This window comes from Thermobia domestica, chromosome 6 (genome assembly GCF_964235325.1).
Source record: "Thermobia domestica chromosome 6, izTheDome1.hap1.1, whole genome shotgun sequence".
Taxonomy (NCBI): domain Eukaryota; kingdom Metazoa; phylum Arthropoda; class Insecta; order Zygentoma; family Lepismatidae; genus Thermobia; species Thermobia domestica.
The window spans coordinates 25,678,644-25,697,682 of NC_137459.1; the positions used below are offsets into that span (position 1 = coordinate 25,678,644).

General features: G+C 35.9%; 1 protein-coding gene across 1 annotated transcript in view; it reads right to left on the reverse strand.

Annotated features, from left to right (window-relative positions):
* Sur-8 (leucine-rich repeat protein shoc-2) overlaps positions 1-17,872 on the reverse strand; it is a 103,240-nt gene extending 85,368 nt beyond the window's left edge. Inside the window, exon 1 of the mRNA XM_081761432.1 lies at positions 17,824-17,872. Within this exon, the coding sequence (XP_081617558.1) occupies positions 17,824-17,857 (34 nt within the window). The 5' untranslated portion in view covers positions 17,858-17,872. The remainder of the gene's footprint in view (positions 1-17,823) is intronic.
* Positions 17,873-19,039: the final 1,167 nt, after the last annotated feature.

Sequence of the window (19,039 nt, forward strand, 5' to 3'; positions counted from 1 at the left end):
AACCCCCTTGAGTAAGACATGGAAAAGTTACCCCCTTGAGCAAGACATCATGGAAAAATATCCCCCTTGAGTAAGATATCATGGAAAATAACCCCCTTGAGTAAGACATCATGGAAAAATAACCCCCTTGAGCAAGACATCATGGAAAAATAACCCCCTTGAGCAAGACATTATTGAATAATAACCCCCTTGAGCAAAACATTATGGAAAAATAATCCCTTTGAGCAAGACATCATGGAAAAATAAATATTTATTATATTAAGATATGTATACACAAACACTTGAAATAATAACCTTGAATCTCATCGTCTTGAGAAAATCCTGCATACAGTACTGTAGCATGTCGATTTCGATGATCAAAAATTTCTCAAGTTTATAGAACATCTTATATATATATACTCTAAGCAGGGGCGTACCCATGAGGGGGCCCACCAGATCCTGACACCCCCAAAAATTTCTAATTTAACATATATTTGTACAGATTCTCAATAAAACTATACTTGTTTAATAGGAAAATGATTGATGTAGCATAAAAATTTGATCTTGCACTTCATCTGTACTCTTTCTGTTATAAAAAACAAACCTAGTTCTATCATTTTTAAAAGAAAGTGTAGGGAGAAGTATTTTACAAGTACTTATCGTCTTTTCGGGTGCAGAATAATACCCGTTCAATACTACATAGACGTAGTGGCTTGTAGTATTAGAGCCCCGTCTCCAAAGCTTGGATTCCTCCCAACAAAAATTTCTGGGGGGCACACCTGACTCTAGGTAAATATTTAAATAGTGAAATAAACCTGTAAAAGTGGAATAGCTAATTGCTTTTCGATTGCGGAGGAAAAAAGAAATCCGCTTCATTGAGTTCAGGAAATATCATAGGTACACGATAACAACTAGTATATTATTATTATTAGTCGAAAATTTGTAAGCCCGAACCTCAGATTCGGTTGTCCATAACTTACTCATTTTCCAATGGAATCCGGAGGTCTTTAATGCCGCATTCACAAAAGCTCTCCATTGTCCTTATAGCCAATTGGGTCCAGTTTCTACTTTGTATTCCTATTTTTGTCAGATCCATCTTAATATTGTCCACCCATCTGCACCTAGGCCTTCCCAATGGTCGTTTTCCGATTTGATTTCCAGTTAAAACTTTGGAAACTCCTACTTCCTTCCATTCTGGCTATATGGCCTGCACATCTACGCCTCCTAGACTTGATGACCTTAACAATGTTTGGTAAACAATATAAATTATGCACTTCCTCGTTATGAAGTTTCCGCCATTCCCCTTCCTCTTGGGTCCGAATATTCCTCTAAGGATTTTATTCTCAACTACTCTCGGTCTGCGTTCTTCCCTCAGAGTAAGCGACCATGTTTTGCAACCATTCAGCACAACAGATATGACTATCGTTTTATATTTTAAGCCTCAAATTCTTCGACAGAAATCGCGACGACAAAATATTTTGAACTGAATAATAACATGAATTTCCTGTTTTGAGTCGACATTTAATTTCTCCGTTAAACTCCGTAAAATCAAAGGCCTGCAAGAGCAATATATAACATGTGTATACTAAATAAGTCAGGTGTCCTTCATGACACGTTTGGTTAAAGTCGCATGAGTTATATAGATCATGCAGAATGTGTAGTGACCTAGTGATATATTTTTTTTTTTTTAAAAATAAATAAATAAAATGAAGTATGAAAAGTGAAAACTTCATATAGAATATCCTGAGAACGAGAAAATAGTATATGCAAGTTAAAAACTATCCAGAGCATTGCAACCGGTTTATTGGCATATAACACACCTACGGAAAAAAAAAAGAAAACAGACGGATATGTGCCAATTGTTGGTTCATAGAGCTTTATTACGCCCAATGAAATACAAGTCTGCCACAGTGATTAAAAAAGAGGTTCCCGGTTTTTATTCTAGTAAAGTTCAAGAAAGCATTCAAATCCTGCCACGATAGGCAACCTGTGTAACCTTATACTGCGACGGGTTGCAGACTACTTAAAACATTTCCATCTGAAAACCAAGAGTTTATAAAGGACGTTAGCAAATAATGGACTTTTCAAATTTATTGTTTACACCGTTTTCAGCAAGGATGTTATAAAATAGAGGATCTGCTCATATGTGTCTTCTTCCTATTAACTCAATGAAACCAAAAAAACAACCAAGCATCGGCACGTCTGATTGGCTACTCTCGTTCCCGCCATGATTATTGGCTCAAAACAATGCGATTGTAATGAGCGGAACCTGCGGAGTGGGAATGGCGAAACTTTGACATGTGGCTTCATGATTTTGTTGTATAGGCAGATCCTCTATTTTGTAACATCTTTGGTTTTCGGTTCCTAGACAAAAGTAACTTATGTCAAATAATCGTAACAAAAAAAAAAAAAAAAAAAAAAGCGAGTTTCGTTTCACAGTGTGAAACTTCGGTAGACTTTCAAACTATGTGAATTCAGTACTGAAACTTCAAGTAACGTATCTATAACTATTGGATGCAATAGAAGAATAAACTCAAAGATAAAACCTGTACCTCGGATACTGAATCCATATCACAAAACCATTACTTGCTATGCTTTGCTGTTTATATTTTATGGTGGTAAAGGTTGAAACCGGAAATCGTTGATTTGAACTACTTCTGGATTCAACACAGCGTTAAGGGAGGACATAGCACCTACCTTTAGGAAGCTGAATAAATCCCAAAAATACTACGTCTCGATATCTTTTAACGTGTTTGCTCTATGGTTAGCAGTATTGAAACCAGAAGTGCTAGTAATTTTCAAACACTTCCGGTTTTGGTAGACTGTTGCGGGTTGCAATGTTACGTTCTCTTGACACTCTGAATTGATTGCAGAAAACAGCTTGTCGCTATATATTACCATTTTTTTCATGACTGTAAGTATTGAAACCGAAAATGGGTAATACGAACCACTTCCGGTTTGAATAGAAGGTTGATAAAGAAGGCAAAGCATGTTCTTGGGACGCTAAATCAATTGCATAAAATCGCATCTCAATATCTTTGACCGTTCTTGCTCTGTGGAAAGCAGTATTGAGACCGGAAGTAGTATTTAATTTCCGGCTTGGATAAAGTATTTTCTGTGTAATGGTATTGTCTCTTGACATCTTAAATCGCTTGTACAAAAACCGCTTCTAGCTATCTAATACAATTTTATTCTATGGTGATAAATGTTGAAACCGGAAATAGATTTCTTTAACCACTTCCGGTTTGAAAAGAGGGTTAATAGAGGAGGCGGAATCTAATTTTGGGACACTGGATCAATTGGTCAATTGCAAAATATCGCATCTCGATATCTCTTACCATGTTTGTTCTATGAAAATCAGTGTTAAAACTAGAAGTAGTAGTAAATTTTAATTTCTACTTTGGGTACAGTATTTGGGATAGTTATGGTACGTTGGCTTGAGACGCGGAATCGTTTGCAAAAACTCTTCTCGCTGTTTACTACCGTTTATCACCTATGGCGATAAACATTGAAACCGGAAATGGCTCATTTGATCTACTTCCTGTTTTAATAGAAGGTCAATGGAGAACATGAACCTATTCTTGGGACGCTGAATCAATTGAAGAAAACCGCATCTCGATACATTTTACTATTTCTGTTCTGTTGAAACCAGCATTGAAACCGGAAGTAGTACTAAATTTGAACCACTTCCCGTTTTGGTAGAGTGTTCGAAATAATCATAGCACGTTGCGTTGAGACGCTGAATCGTTCGAAAAAACGCTTCTCGCTGTTTGATACCGGTTATGATCTATGGTGATAAACGTTGAAACCGGAAATGACTAATTTGAATCACTTCCGGTTTGAATAGAGAGTTATCGGAGAAGGTGGGACCTGTCCTTAGGACAACGAATCGATTGCAATAAACCGTATCTCGATATCTCTTATCGTTTTTTGTTCTGATACCTGTCAATAGACAAACAGACAGACGAATGGATAAAGCGTTCTATAAGCCGTTGTATAAGACTTCTGCATAAAGTAATTTGGAAGTGTAGAAGAGAAAGAGTAAGAAACGCAGAGGGTTGATATGATAGTAATGGATACCAATTGAAAATGCTCCCAGAGCATTCCCAGAAAGAACTTAAAAAGAATGGAGAGATGAAGCGGGAAGTATAACTGTGATTTTTCCTACATGTAAAAGTAAATCTTTTTATCCACATCACTTCTCTTTCTCATAAAAATTCGCAAAATATCATCAGCCTTATGCAGAGTCGTTTTGAAGTATGATTAGCGTCATACTAAAAGCATAACTACTGCAGGAAACATATGTTAGTAGAACACTTTAGTATGACACTAATCGATCATCAGAACGACTCTGCATAAGGCGCCATGTTTCTATGATTTACGGTTCCCGAGATGTGGCTTCTTAAATCTCCGAAAATCGGCCACTTTTTGGCCAATCTCTTGGGAACGGCAAGTGACGAAAAAAAAAGAGAAAGAAATCCATCACTTTCTCAGGTAGTTCTTGATGCTCTAGGGAATGGAGGGTTCAAAATTTAAAAAAAATCGCAAATAACATACATACAGACACACATACACATACACCCATATATATATATATATATATATATATATATATATATATATATATATATATATATATATAACTCTATGGCCTATGGAACCCGGAGGTTCAATGCCGCGTTCACAAAAGCTCTCCACTGACTTCTATCCTTAGCTAACTGCATCCAGTTTCTACTTTGTATTCCAATCTCTGCGAGATCCATCTTAATATTGTCCTCCCATCTGCGTCTAGGTCTTCCTAATGGTCGTTTTCCGATTGGTCTTCCTGTCAAGTCTTTGAAAGCCTTTCTACTTTCTTCCATTCTAGCTAAATGACCCGCCCACCTAAGCATCCTAGATTTGACGACCCTAACAATGTTGGGTAAACCGTATAAATTATGTAGTTCCTCGTTATGAAGTTTCCGCCATTCCCCATTCCCATTCCTATTGGGTCCGAATATTCGTCTCAGGATCTTGTTCTCAAATACTTTCAGTCTATGTTCTTCCCTCAGAGTAAGTGACCATGTTTCGCAGCCATACAAAACAACAGACATGATTATCGTTTTATATATTTTAAGCTTCAAATTCCTCGACAGAATTCGCGACGACAAGAGATTTTGAACCGAATAGTAACATGAATTCCCTGCTTTTAGTCGACATATATATATATATATATATATATATATATATATATATATATATATATATATATATATATATATATATATATATATATATATATATATATATATATAAAGAATTCAGTAACGAACTTTTTAAGTTTGTTGAAAATTAATATATTTTTCTAATATCGATTAACAATACTAAGGGAGGTTTCTTTCAGAAAAATTTTTCTGGTGAGGAAATTTTCAGATGCGTGGGGAGAATGATCGGAATTATTCAGAAGTGTATTTATGAAGGCCTGTAGAGTTTGCCATTTCCTTGGTTACCCCCATCCGACGTGTAATAGGATTATGATAATGTATTAAGACTTTTTGGCATTCGGGATCTATGGCCATTTTAGCCCACATGAGGGATGACGTCCCTCGATGACCATACTATTCGAGAAAATTGAAGGAAGGAAGCGGCCTAGGACCTGTATATTAGGTACCATCCCGGCATTTTCCTGGTGTGAATGAGGAAGACCCAAGAAAATCTTACTTGCGATGGCTGGTCTGCGAAAGCATTTACACCTTCCGTCAGGGTGTCTCCATTGGGAATCGAACACGGAATCACTTGCACCAAACACAAGAACGTTAGGAATTACCCTATGTGGGGCCATTCGATATGTAATACATAACGTTATAATAAAACTAGGCTTATTGTCGTTTTGGTTTTAGCCAACATTTTCGAAAAAGAAAAATCTACATACGATATTGGTGTAACTGTTTTAAAATACTGAAGCTATCAGGATAGTATTCTATGGATACTCACTAAAATAATATAACATAAAAAATTGTTACATTCTTACTGTTTTGTTTCTTCTTGTTTTCTAAATTGTGAAGATTACGTACACTGTTTCAAAGGATTACTAAATAAATTTGTCAGCAATAAATAATACATTTTGTTACAATGCAGAAAAACGTAAGCCAAACATATATTTATCATGACTTCAAAACTACACTATATATATTTGTGTAACAATAAAATTTGCCAACAGAGAAATTTTAAGTTTGAACTAGACCTAATAGGGTTATGTTTGAGCTACAACACAATATACTGATTTCTTTGCTTATGTATCCTGATATCGGCAAAGTAACAAATAAAAGGAAAACTTGATTTGTTTTGTGATGAGAACACAAAATGGCGCTTGCTGCTAGATCTTGCTAAACCTGTCCTCAATTTTGTAAAATGTTTACTTCTATGTGCAAAGTATTTTAAAGAAAGGATCTCATTATGAAATTAGGATATTGTTTGACTGTTTTTGAATGTTGTTTCACATTTCATTCCAATTTTAATCTATATTTAAGGAAATAGATTTTGGTGGAGAAACTTACACAGACAACCATAAAACCGGGCCGAGCAGTTTTGAACACGTTTGTTGGGCGCACTATAACTTTTAACAATTTTTCGCTCGAGCCCGAATACTTGCTCCTCCGGAACTCAAACACCAGAACCTCGTCGACGATGTCTTTGCCTCATAAAGACTTCTCGATGATCGAGATTGGTAGGCAACTAGTATTTAGTATTTAGATACAAACCGCCTATCTTTCATGGTTATACACGGCGTTATATTATTATTATTATTATTATTATTATTATTATTATTATTATTATTATTATTATTATTATTATTAATAATAATAATAATAATAATAATAATAATAATAAACTTGTAGTAGTAGTATTATAATTGTTGATTACATTGTCTATGTAGGATACTTGAAGAGAGTACTTGAAACTACACAGAGAATTTAGCTCGTTTTGGCTCGACTCGACTCGGAAGTCCATCTGAATTCGATTCGAGTTAAAGGAAATTTTTCGAGCCAAATTCTCGAGTCGAGCTCAAAGATGTATGTTTCAAGTCGAGTAAAGTTTCAAAGAAAACTCGCCCGTTCCCATCCGTAATCAGTTCCGACTTCCCACGGAAGCTTTCTGTATTCAATGCTATAAAGGCTTAAATTTTACCATCTTTAGAACCGCTTTAATATCAAAGCATATCTGAAAATTCTGTTTAGAGCATGTCTGGGAAATACGAGGGCGACTGATAAAGATTAAGCCTTACCAAGAAAAAAAATGAGCTAGAAAGCTGAGACTCCCACACTCCACTTATTCCCCTGGTAGGTCAATGCATTTGCGTCATCTGTCCTGCAAGTTTTTAAGTCCTTGTAAATAGAAGTCTTTTGTCTGCTGCTGTAACCACTCATCTGTGGCATCAGTTGCCACTTGAACGCTCTGAAAATGGCGGCTTTTGAGATTTTTCTTTTCTTTTCTTTTTCTTTTTTCTATTTTTTTTTGAGATTCGGGAATATATGATAATCAGATGGAGTTAGGTCAGGCGAATAATCGGAATGAAGCACAGTTGAAAGCCTAGGGTGGCTAATGTGTCCTGTGTTTCAGATGTCGTGTGTGAAGAGGCATTGTCTTGCGAAACCAGAACACCTTTGGAGATCTTAGCACGACGTTTGTCCTTGATGTTTTCGTGCAACTTCATCAAGAGACCACAGTAATATGATGCATTAATCGTTGCACCCACTGGAAGATAGTCCACCAGGAGAACTCCGTCCTTATCCCAAAAGATTGTTGTCATTTGTTTCTGTGCAGACCTCTGCACACGGCACTTCTTTGGCCGGGGAGAATTACTGTGCCTCCATTCCTTAGACTGTTCTTTTGTCTCGGGATCATAACAATAGATCCACGTCTCATCACCAGTTACGAGTTTCTAAAAAAAAAAAAAAAATAAAAAAATAAAAAAAAAAAAAAAAACTTCTTGCGAAATGTTCCAAAACTGTCCGCGAAGTTCTCACTCTTTCAAGCGTTTGGTCCTTCGTCAGATGTTTCGGAATCCACTCTGCGGCAACTTTCATCATATCTATATCATTAGGAATGATGGTACCAACTCTTTTACTTGATATGCCCAAACATGTAGCAATCATTTTGGATGATACTCTACGATCTTCCATTATCATGTCTTGGATGGCTTGCACATTTTCCGGAACAGACACAAAAACAGGCCACTGGGTTTCGCAACTTCAACATCAAAATGACAAGTTCTAAAGTTTGCCACCCAGCGTTTAATAAATTGAGTTGTATATGACGGCCCACGGTCCTCTCAAAGTTTGTTTCATTTGTATGAGTCACATTTTCCCTTGGAAGAAGGTAAACTTCAAGGCGGTACTATTCTCCTCTCAACTGAAGCTTGCTGTAGGCGCAGCTATGTTCACTTCTTTAAATGAAAAAGAAAAGGATGTTAATATCATAGAACATTGCATTTTGCAACATAGTCTATACAGATCCTGCCCTCTATACTCTGTTAATTTCAGCTTCCTAGCTCATTTTTTTTTTCTTGGTAAGGCTCAATCTTTATCAGAACCCTCCCGTATAACTTGTAGGAAATACCGTACTCGCCCATTGCACGTTGATGAAATATGCATTTTTTTGATTATGCATATGAGTCGTCCATTTCCAGAAAATCACAGAAAACTTTATATAAAATGTAGGATCTGCATGTTTCGTAGAACTGGGAATACTTCGGTGTGTTCATGTGAAAAACCCGAACATCCTCAAATATTTCCAGTTCTACAAAATGCATCGATCCTACAATTTTTCTCGGTTTTCTAAGATTTCATATAAATGGACAAGAACCGTTTAAGAACTGGACGATTCATATATGACTTGCTTTACGCTGATACGGACTGCCACTCTACGATTTCTCGAATTCGCAATAGCGTGTGTTGAAATTAAGCTTTTCCAAGATTTTAAACAGCTGTAGCTCTGAAACTATGCATTTTACCCACATATTCCTTATGAGCTTCTCTCTTATTTTGGTGTGACGAATCACCTTTTACAGTTTGTCGGTATATATCATTAACACCCTTTATATATGAAAGTAAAAATAGAATATTATATTGTCATCCAACATCTGTCGGTGTGTAAAATTTTCACTGTTTTGTGACGTTGGAAAATGAGTTAAATTTACGTTGCAAGATTTACGGCCTTACCCCAAAATTGAATGTTAGAGAAAGGTATCTAATAAATGAAGACAAGCAACATTTTTGTCGTTGCTCCTCTCGATTCACAGGAAAACAGATATGCACGTTCTTGACTACACTTGCGTTTTAATGTCATTTGGGCTGTAACCAACGATCTCAGCAACCCCGGAAACTATGGATTCGACTTAGCCACTTTTGACATTTTTATCTATCAGCACTTCTCACTCCTCATGTTGATGGGATGAACTCAGACTTCAACGACATCGAGAGTACTACTATTCATCTCAGCGACTTCGAAAGCTATGGATTTGACACCAATATAGGCCATTTTCAATTATTTTGACATGTTCCTCTTTTAACTCCGTAGAGGTGTTGAGGGTATCTTACCCCTGCAGTATTTTTTTTCGATTGTAAGTTTTATGTATACCTCAACTTATTTTTTTAAGGATGATTATACATACAAAGCTTTATCTCCCGAACATAAGGAGCTCGTAAGATAGTGTTTTATGGCATAATTTTTTAACCATTTCTTCCCTTTCAACCCCTCCTCCCTTTAAGATACTAATCAAAAAAATCCAAATACCTACGGTCTCTTCCAGACTTTGGTCTTTTAGATACAGTTAGTACGAAGTACGCAAAGCTAGCGGTGTGTGTTTGTATACCATACATACATACATACAAACAAACAAACAAACATTCATTCTTATACATAAGTCCTATTTTTTATTTATTTATTTATTTATTTATTTATTTATTTATTTATTGTCCTTCTGTATTATGCAACCCAACTGTAACTAAATGTATGGTTGGCTGCATACCATCGAGTTATTTTCAATATAATCAAACTTTTTCACGTGGTGTGCATGTGACACCACTAACTGTTCCTATCATCAATTCAGCGATCCAAAAATAGGTTCCATGTCCATCCTTAACCCTCTAGTAAAATCAAAACGAGTGCTGCAAACTTAGAATTTCTCGTTTCAATATAATTCGCATTGAGCAAAAACAGTGGTAGAGAGCGAAGAGTGGTTAATTAATTTTGAGAATTGAAGTTGTAAATTTTTACCTTTCGATTTCAGTAGGTCGGAGAGAGAACTTGCTCTTGAAACACTGAATCCGTATTAGAAAATCATTTCTCGTTATCTATTACTGTTTTGTTCTACACGGATAAATACTGAAACCACAAGGGGAGAGGAGCTTGGTGGCAGAGTGTTCACTTCTGGTGCAGAGTGTCCCTGGCTCTATCCCAGGCTATGTCAGTTTGTGGTAAACAACATCGTATCCTCGGGTTTTCTTGGGTTTTCCCTTTCCTCTAACATCCTTATATTACCAATTTATTTCATATTCATTTATTTTCACCAGTCATTAACTTCTTTTAGCTTACAGGGCATAATCGTGGGACGTAAAATTATAGATTTCATTTTATTTACTGAGACCTCAAGTTTTAATGGATTTTTACCGTTAGTGGTTTTAATAGAGGAGTAACAACATAAATAGAACTCATTCCTGGAATGCTGAGTTCATATCTAAAAACTATTTAATAATCTTCTCGCTATCTATTACCGTTTCTGATCTTTAGTGATCGCTATTGAAACCAAAGTGGTAGTAAAAGGGTTATTTCTACCTCTGCCATTGTCAGAAACATTGTGCCATTGGAAATAAGCTATTCATGACATATATTGCCATCTACCGGAGAAATAATGTGTCAGTTTCAACTGTCGAGCTGTGTCAGTTCGTTGGAGACAGTCATAAATAAGTGGAAGTGGTATGTTTATCTATAAAATATGAACAAAATAGCTTGATTCGTTCTCAAGAAAATCGCATGAAAAAGGCCCACCCCTTTATGTATACAATATTGGTAACTTCACAATATGGCATAACTCATTTGTCCTGAAAATATACACAAGGATAGTTTACTTTGGGGGTGCTTTTCTTGGACGATTTTCTAAAATAAATGACAGGCAATTCTGTTCATACTTCATAAATAAATATGTCACTACTAACCTGATCATATGAATTAATTCCTTTATTCTGACAAGAGACAAGATGTAGTTTACTCTTGGCGATTTTTTTTCATGGGATTTTCTCTAAATCAACTCATAAATTTTTGCTCATCTATATATATAAAAGAGAACGCACAAATCCTTTGTTCCCTCATCACGCTAATACGGCTGAACCAATTTCTTTTATTTTTGGGGGGTTATTAGGATTTGGACCCTAGATGGTTTTTATCATATCACTTTAATTTTTAATTACCAGTGTCTTGAGATAATTGACCATTCAAGTGTCCATAACGTACAAATCCTTTGTTAGTTCATCATAGGTAAAAATAAACGTATTTATATGCAACCCGCATGACCGTGTCACTCGGCGGGTTAACATAAATGACAGGCGATATAATGTTAACATTTACTGCAATCTACTATGGTTTTTATCATATCACTTGAAAGCGAAAACTTCCGGGATGACCGCAGCGAAGCGGGGCGGGTTAACATAAATGACAGGCGATATAATGTTAAGATTTACTGCAATCTTCTATGGTTTTTATCATATCACTTGAAAGCGAAAAAGTAAAAATTATCTAAGTAACAAAGTTTATTGCGTTCCGGGGTGACCGCAGCGAAGCGGGGTGAACGCTGCTAGTATTTCATAAATATACATTTCATTAAGAACTCGACATTATGGCATAAGTCGTTTCTCCTAAAAGGAAAAAAAATATAAAAGGTAGTTTAATCTTAGGGTGTTTCTCGGGTGATTTTTTTCTGAAACGACTCAGACAATTTTCTTCATGTTCCATAAATAAGCATTTCACTAATAACTTATAATACTAAGTACATTTGTATTATGAAAATTAGGGATGCACACGAGACGAGTCGAGACAGAATTTTTCCTGACAAAATTCGAGTCGAGACACAGCTCTTCCAATAGAGAAGAATACATTTTTTCGAGTCGAGACATTAATTTTACAGTACATTTTCGAGACGAGACAGCCTCAAATCTTGTCTCGTGCGCATTCCTAATGAAAATATCCACAAGGGGTAGTTTACTTTTAGGGGTAGCGTTTCTTCGCTACAAGTTTCCTTCTGAAATGCCTTAAAATTTTGTTTGTGTTTCACTAATAAGTGTTTTACCGATAACTGCTGTATAACGTTGGATTTAGCTCGAGAAATTCGAGCGAGAAAATTTAGTGCGGTGTTCCGTACCTTTTATTTGACTAGGGACCACAGTTGTGTGACGATAGTATTATGTTGTTACCGTGAAAATGTCAGACAGTCATCGAATAATGTTAGTATAGGGGAAACCGTTGTACATTGAGCATAGTGTACCTTGGAACACTCGCATGTTTCTGAGTTGCTATACTATCTTGTGGTGATTCAATGAACTATATGATGCTTTGACATTGTCAGACAGTCCCAACATGGCTTTCGTTGTGCTCAGAAGCATATGCGATTTATGAAAGCGAAAAACTTTTTTTCAGGGATAAAACGAACTATTTAGAAATTGAAATATTGTTTTTTAGTGCCATTACTGTTTGTTGTTTGTTTAATCTGTAATAATCTATTAGTTCAGGTGGATTAGGTGAGCATTTCTGTAACTTGTTTTTCTACGCTGAATGTAGCGTTATCATTATTGCGGCATTTTAGTAATTGTCTACAGCCTCTTGTACCATGAAACAGAAAAACATCTTGTACCTTGGAACATGTTCCAAGGTACATGATCTCGTTGTCAAGTGTATTTTCTGAACATTCTTTTATTATCGTTGCAGGAATCGAAATGGCAAGAGGCAAGATAGAAAAGAAAAGGCTTGCCATTAACCCAAATTCAATCAAGAACACAATTAAAGCAGTCATTTCCGAGCCTGGGAAGCGTATTTCCATTCGTGAAGTTTGCAAAGTTTGCCAAGTGTCTTTAGCTATTTTATCCCGACATCTGAAATATTTTAGACAGTCAGAGGAAGAAACATTTGAGTATAGTGTGAAATGTGAGGACGGAGGGGAGAGATTAACTACATATATAACAAATGTGGCCAATGGCCACATCGATAACCATGAAACGCACTTATCTGTCACTTATCACTAACAGACCATCGGCCGGATTGTCATCTAAATGATATATGTGAAAAGGACAACACTCTGTTGCATGAACAAAACGAAACAATTGTGCAACTCGTGCAAGTTTCGCCTTCTACATCAGTCTTTAAAGAGGAAATACATTCAAACCAGAAAGCACAAACTCCGTAAAGTACAAAATGTCGAAGAAAGACTGTCACAGGTAGAAGTAGAGTAGTAAGAAACACCTTGCAAAGCAAGAATTGAAAGATAAGAAAGAGCACAGAGCCATACAGAAAGGAAATAAGAAGCAAGAACAGCAAAGGAAAGGAAAGAACAAATCCAATAGAAAAATTAGTTTCGAAACATCTGATGAAGAATCTGAGAACATAAGCCTGTATGAAAATTATGATAGTGATGTTATGCTTGCAGAACTGATGAACACAGAAGTTGAATTAGACGAAAGCATTGAAGTCATAATGTCAATCCGGATGACTATGTGTTGGTGCACCGAAGCATTGAATTTTATGCAGGAAAGATTTGTTCAGTTGAATCTAATCACAACGAATTTAAAATCAAGTTATTTAATCATATTGAAGGTACTGCAAATAAATTTTATGAAGAGTTGGCAGGACAGTCTGAAGTGAATGCATCTGATATTATAGTGGAACTGCCACCACCCGTTCGGCCAATAGGCTCCAGTAGAATGTCTGAACAATTGTGGTTTCAAGTGGATTTGGTTCGTATAATTGAGCAACATTGAGGTACATAAGTAATAGATCACGCAGGCCGAGACCGTTTCCCCGAATAAATCAATATTTCATAATTTAGTAATTCCATATGTTATCTTCTGATAGTCCTGTCTCCTTTACGTGCAAAGAATTAGAAAATAGTATGCTCAACATATGATCAATTTTGTAACTGTTTTAGAGCCTTTATTCTTTGTTTTTTTTAAAGGATTTTAAGAATAGACTAACACATAGAATATTGTTATAGTGTCCTTTTCATACTTTAGTTATTGCTAAGCTTACGAATTTTTCAATAAATAAATAAGGTTAATCTTAGGTTAAGGTTAACGATTAATATTAGGTTCAATATGAAGGTAAAAGCCTGATTAGAGTAAGTATTAAAATTTCCATTCTTATCTTTCACGCGCTTCTGTATATCAAGAACAACAAATCTGGATATACAAAATAAATCTTAGAATAATTATTTGTGACTTTATTTCTGTGAATTACCATATTAGAAATAGGGATGTTTCAAGGTACACGAGGCTGTGTTCCAAGGTACATGAGTATTTGTACCATGGAATACTTTCTTTGGAATTTTTGAAAGCGTAAAAACATATCGAAGAACGGAAATAAAAACTTAAATAATGACACGATTTCATTCAGAAAACATCCAAGTTTAAATGCGCTGCAATAGAATTGCAGAAATAACTGTTGGTAAGATTATATCTTGGAAAACGCAAAAAGTGTTCCATGGTACAACAGTTTCCCCTATATATGTGGTTTCATGAGATTATTTTCAAACCACAAGAAAGGTATTTTCAATTTTGATCTCCGAAGACTCAATACTTTTTAAAAAGGCTGACATTGTAATATTCTACTAAATCTACACTTGCTAGACAAAGTCTTTATATTATTGTGTTAAAGCTGGCTTAAACCTACATATAACAATAAGATTAATTTTTTATGCATTTTCCGCATTAAGGTTGGTGTAAAGGGACAAGTATTACCGCTAGATGTCACTACAGTCTTCGTATCTCTTACATGTATTTTTTACCTTTCACGAAAATTTACAATTTCTCTTATAAATTTCAACCTAGAGACTTCAAATCTTTAGAGAAGGAACTTCATAATCTATCCAAGGGAACAATCCGTGCCGATTTTTTATTTAGAATTTTCTTCATTGTTGAAACAGTTACATTGTTAAAGATTTGGATATCCCTTTTAACATTCAAGCCATTTCAACAATAAAGAAAATGCTAAATAAAAAATCGGCACGGATTGTTCCCTTGGATAGATTATGAAGTTCCTTCTTTAAAAAATGTGAAGTCCCTAGGTTGAAATTTATAAGAGAAATCGTGAATTTTCGTGAAAGGTAAAAAATACATGAGAGAGATAGGAAGACTGTAGTAACATCTAGCGGCGAAACCTGTCCCTTTAAACTAACCTTAATTGCTCGATTCTCAACAGGAGCTCATGTGGTTCGGATAACACGTTAAGCTGTAGGTCGACGTAGGACCAGCCCTTGGCAATTTGTCGCCCTGTGCAATGGCATCATTTGGCGCCCCCTTTCTCTAGAAAGAACAAATCTTAAAAGCCACGATTTTAAGTATGCTAGCCCATCGTGAACAACGAAGCGGAGGGAAAGTGCACTCGCACTCAGAAAGGCCTAAACAACTACAAATACAACCTTGTTGTGTCTGTTTTTTAAAATAATAATCTATTATGTTAATGAAAGATAAAGCAAATTCATCTGCAGAGGAAAGATCGTAATCCTTTTTATAGAATCCAATATTGAGGTTCAATCTCAATATATCAGTTTGCAATTCCAGTGCAATAGCTCTTTTATCTTTTTTCCTGATTTTTCTTTTACACCTGTTAACTTTCTTTTTTTAAAAAAATGTTTCCACGTTAAATTATCAGGAACTTCTTTGTGACAAACACAAGTCTAGTTTTCATATCAAAACTGTGATATAAGTAAGTAAACGGAACAAGTGTTCGCTAATGTTAGAGAATTGAGTTCTTGTATTTGACAACAATCAAGCAATTCATGTTGGTGTTTGTTTGATCATTTGCTTTAGCACTGTCAACATGACCTTAAACTAATGCGGCCTAAACGTGATGTATAAATGTAGTATTCAAATAGAAGGTCAGCTTAGTAAATTTAACTACCATCATTATGAAGTCTGTTTCCAACAATAAATATTTATTTTAAATAATACTAGCTGAACCTGCAATGTCTACTCAGTGCATCCTTCTATTATGACCATGAATCTCCTTCCAACTGTGCATGTCTCCTTACTCACACAAGTAAAGGATAGGAGACTCACAAAGGAAGTGAATTGCTATGTATAGATGTTGGAGTGAGTTTGTAGCATTTTTTTTTCTAATAAATCCATATCCATCCTAGTACGCCTCATTACGTCTCTTGAGGCCTTTGAAGTTGCCAGCATGCAATAGGTTTTGCCATTCAGATTTAAGCAAAGTGCCTGCAATGTCCGTCAACCCGCCATCCGTAACTAATATACTAATTGCCTAACACCGTAGTTTTTGCCCGCGATAATGTTAATTTTATGGGTTCAAAACGGCCCCTAAAATGTTGAATAGAGCAATAACGACACAGTTTTTGAAAATTTGAATGAGAACTGGACAACCTACACAAAATTTGGAATCAACCAGCGGAAACGACACGTTTCTAGCACTTGTGGTTTTCGATATTTCATTGTCGAGAGGATTGGGGACAAACATACAAACCAAGCATTTTAATATATAGACTAGGTGAACCTGCGCTTTCTACATAGCGCATCATTCACATATGAGCATGGGTCTCCTTGTCATTCTTCACGACATATGTACATGTCCCTTTACAGACAGAAGTGAAAGACGTTTTGATAAAAATCGGCAAGGGGTACCATAAAGGGGAGATTTTTTTTCAATATCTCACACCGTTTGCAAGATTTGAGCCTACTTCCGGTTGGAGTTTCTAATTCATGTATGATCAGTGTTTTCTTTCTTCTTGTATACAGTATGTAATAAGCAAGCACATTACACACACACACACAGTTAATTATAATGTCGGTGATATATGGTGTTCATTGGGCAAAACACTCCAAACAATAAAGATTAATCTGGAGAAATGGTTATCTTTCGTTTTTCATTATCATTTGACTATGGAAAAAAACGCCTGAGAGATATACTACTCCCGTATACAATTATGTGGTATTGGAATGTATAAGCCGTAGAATATGATGTTTTTTTTAAATTTCAACACTTCCAGTGTACCCCTAAAACTAGAATAAAGAAACAACGGCCATGTTTTTTTTTTTTTAATATTCAATTAGAACTGGACAATCTACACACACTTTGGAACTGATCAGTGAGAATGGCACGTTTCTAGCACTTGTGGTTTTCGAGATCTCATTGTCGAAAAGATTGTAGACAAACATATAAACTTGTTTTTTGGAGGCAAACATATAAACCTAGCGTTTTAATATATAGATAGTTATGACAGATTTTGCCGCCCCGTGCAGATGCACGTGTTGCTCACTAGGTCTACGTGAAAACAAGTTCCAGTTAAATACACAAATACATACACACACATCGAGTGAGTAAATGGATATAAACTTAAAATATAGCTATTATTCAAAGTACAGTCCCATAATTTCACTAGCACTGAAGCTAAAATCCATGGCAATATATTTTAGGAAGAATGACTGACTGCTATCAAGGGTCAGAGAGCCACCTGTCACTTAACCAGTGTCGGTACTTAATCGAATACATTGATACGCCGACTATTTGTTGTTCGACTATCGTAACTTACTTGTAATTATCATTTTCTCTTTTTTGTTCGTTTAGAAAGGCTAAAAATACACTTACCTTTCTCCTTAACAAAATGCTTGACGCGATCCATCTTGACCGTTGCGCCGTACCAGCTTCTTCCACAACGCCCTCTTCCTCAATGGCAACGACGACGCTTATGTTGACTTCATTCGCCTTCTGAAGCCGCCGTCGTCGATCTACTACTGGTAACCATCTACAAATGCGTCACTGAAGACGTGTGATGATGTAAGAAATACGATGTCGCATCTTTGCTGTTATACTCCACGGCAGTAATGTTTATAATATACAAGCTACAATGATTTTCTTCAATAGACAAATCAAAGAAAATGTTTTGTTGCTCGTGATAACAATTTTCAGCTTATTTTCTTTTCTTCTATTGCGGTTTCCGTTCCGCGTTGCAGGTGATGATAATAGTATCTAGATAGGAAGTTGATAAGTGCCTGAAGAATGCTAGAGAATATGATCTAGTGAAACAATATACTTATAAATAGCATCCTTCAAAGACGAGTTTTCTTTGCAGTACTTTCGACAGATCATTGTAGCTACATCCTTTGCGCTTGAGCCGGTTCGAATTTGAACCGCTTACTGCAGAAAGCAAACATGTCCAACATTTACACATTTCCTTTCTTGTGACGATAATGGTTTGTAAGGTCAATCAATCGTTTATCACCGAAATGACTCTTGTCTAGGGTTTTGCTATACGTCCTGGTTTTCCCGGACAGTCCCGGTTTTCAATGAAAGAATTAACTGTCCCGAAAAAGTCTTTCGGGACGCCTGTTTGTTCCGGTTTTCGTTCTTCAGATTGAAAAGTCAACCTGTAAGAATTAGTATCTCTAACCTAAAACAGAAGTTTTTCGGAAGATTTTTGTAACCAATTAAATTTACTAAACAAACAACAAGGAGTTTGAAAATCATATCCATTCTTTCGTCTTATGAGTTGTTTAGCTTCCAGAGAGGAAAAAAAAAATTAAAAATATTCCAGAGGGGGATATGTTATGATAATAATTTCTTGAATATCACTTTCAATAGAAAAGAACGTCTTCTTTCCGGTGACGGACTGTAACTACCAGTTATTTTATACTTCAATCGGCAGCGCAGAACTGCCTCATTGTTGGAATTTTAATCAACAATGGCGATACTACTATCAGTCGCTGCATGTTAACCGTGCTTAAACTGCCTTTATCATCCTGTCTGCCGTCTTCTGAGGCATAATTTTAAAATCAAGCGTTTTATTCAGACCAGTGGGTATACT